At 63.5% G+C, this 550-nt stretch overlaps 1 protein-coding gene across 1 annotated transcript in view; it reads right to left on the reverse strand.

Moving 5' to 3' along the window:
- Positions 1-479: 479 nt before the first annotated feature.
- The window catches only part of LOC130869169 (serine/arginine repetitive matrix protein 2-like), a 4,910-nt gene continuing 4,839 nt past the window's right edge, over positions 480-550 (reverse strand). The window contains exon 3 of the mRNA XM_057761213.1: positions 480-550. This exon is cut by the window's right edge and continues 1,486 nt beyond it. Coding sequence (XP_057617196.1) covers positions 480-550 — 71 coding nt within the window.

Raw genomic sequence — 550 nt, forward strand, 5'->3', positions numbered from 1 at the left:
GTCCCTCCCGAGCGGGCTCGCGTGCACGCGTCTTGCTTGCCATCCTCGTTGGTGCTCCTGGAGCGTTCCAGGCCGATCTTCAGAGGTGCCCGGTTCTGAGCGGCGGCGGCGTTTCCCGGTTCTCTGACGTGTGTGCCTCCTGTGCGCGGTCCGGCCTTTAGCGGTGTTCCTCTGCGAGGTGTGCTCTCGTTGGGTTAAGATGACCCCGATGATGAAGGGGGTCGAGGCGAAGCGGTAAGAGGCTCTCTGAGGTTCCCCTCCGTGAGCGGAGGACGTCGGGCGAGCGGCCCACCGTGCGCTGCCTTCTCCCGTAGGCTGTGAGCGCTGTGTGGTGTTGAGCGGTCGCGGCCGGCCTTTTTTCTTCTCACCGTTAAAGGTGGGTGGTCTGTCGATTGACGAGAATGCCTCCCCGCCTGGTGTTAGACCCGGTGGGTGTTCCTGGAGAGGCAGGCCTGGCTCTCGGGGGACCGCTTTGTGCATTATGTTTTCTCTCGGTCCGGTCCCCTGTGTCCGCGAACGCTCAAGAACGCGCCCCGGAAAGGAAGTAAGA

The sequence above is a fragment of the Chionomys nivalis genome, unplaced genomic scaffold, assembly GCF_950005125.1.
Source record: "Chionomys nivalis unplaced genomic scaffold, mChiNiv1.1 scaffold_108, whole genome shotgun sequence".
Lineage (NCBI taxonomy): Eukaryota > Metazoa > Chordata > Mammalia > Rodentia > Cricetidae > Chionomys > Chionomys nivalis.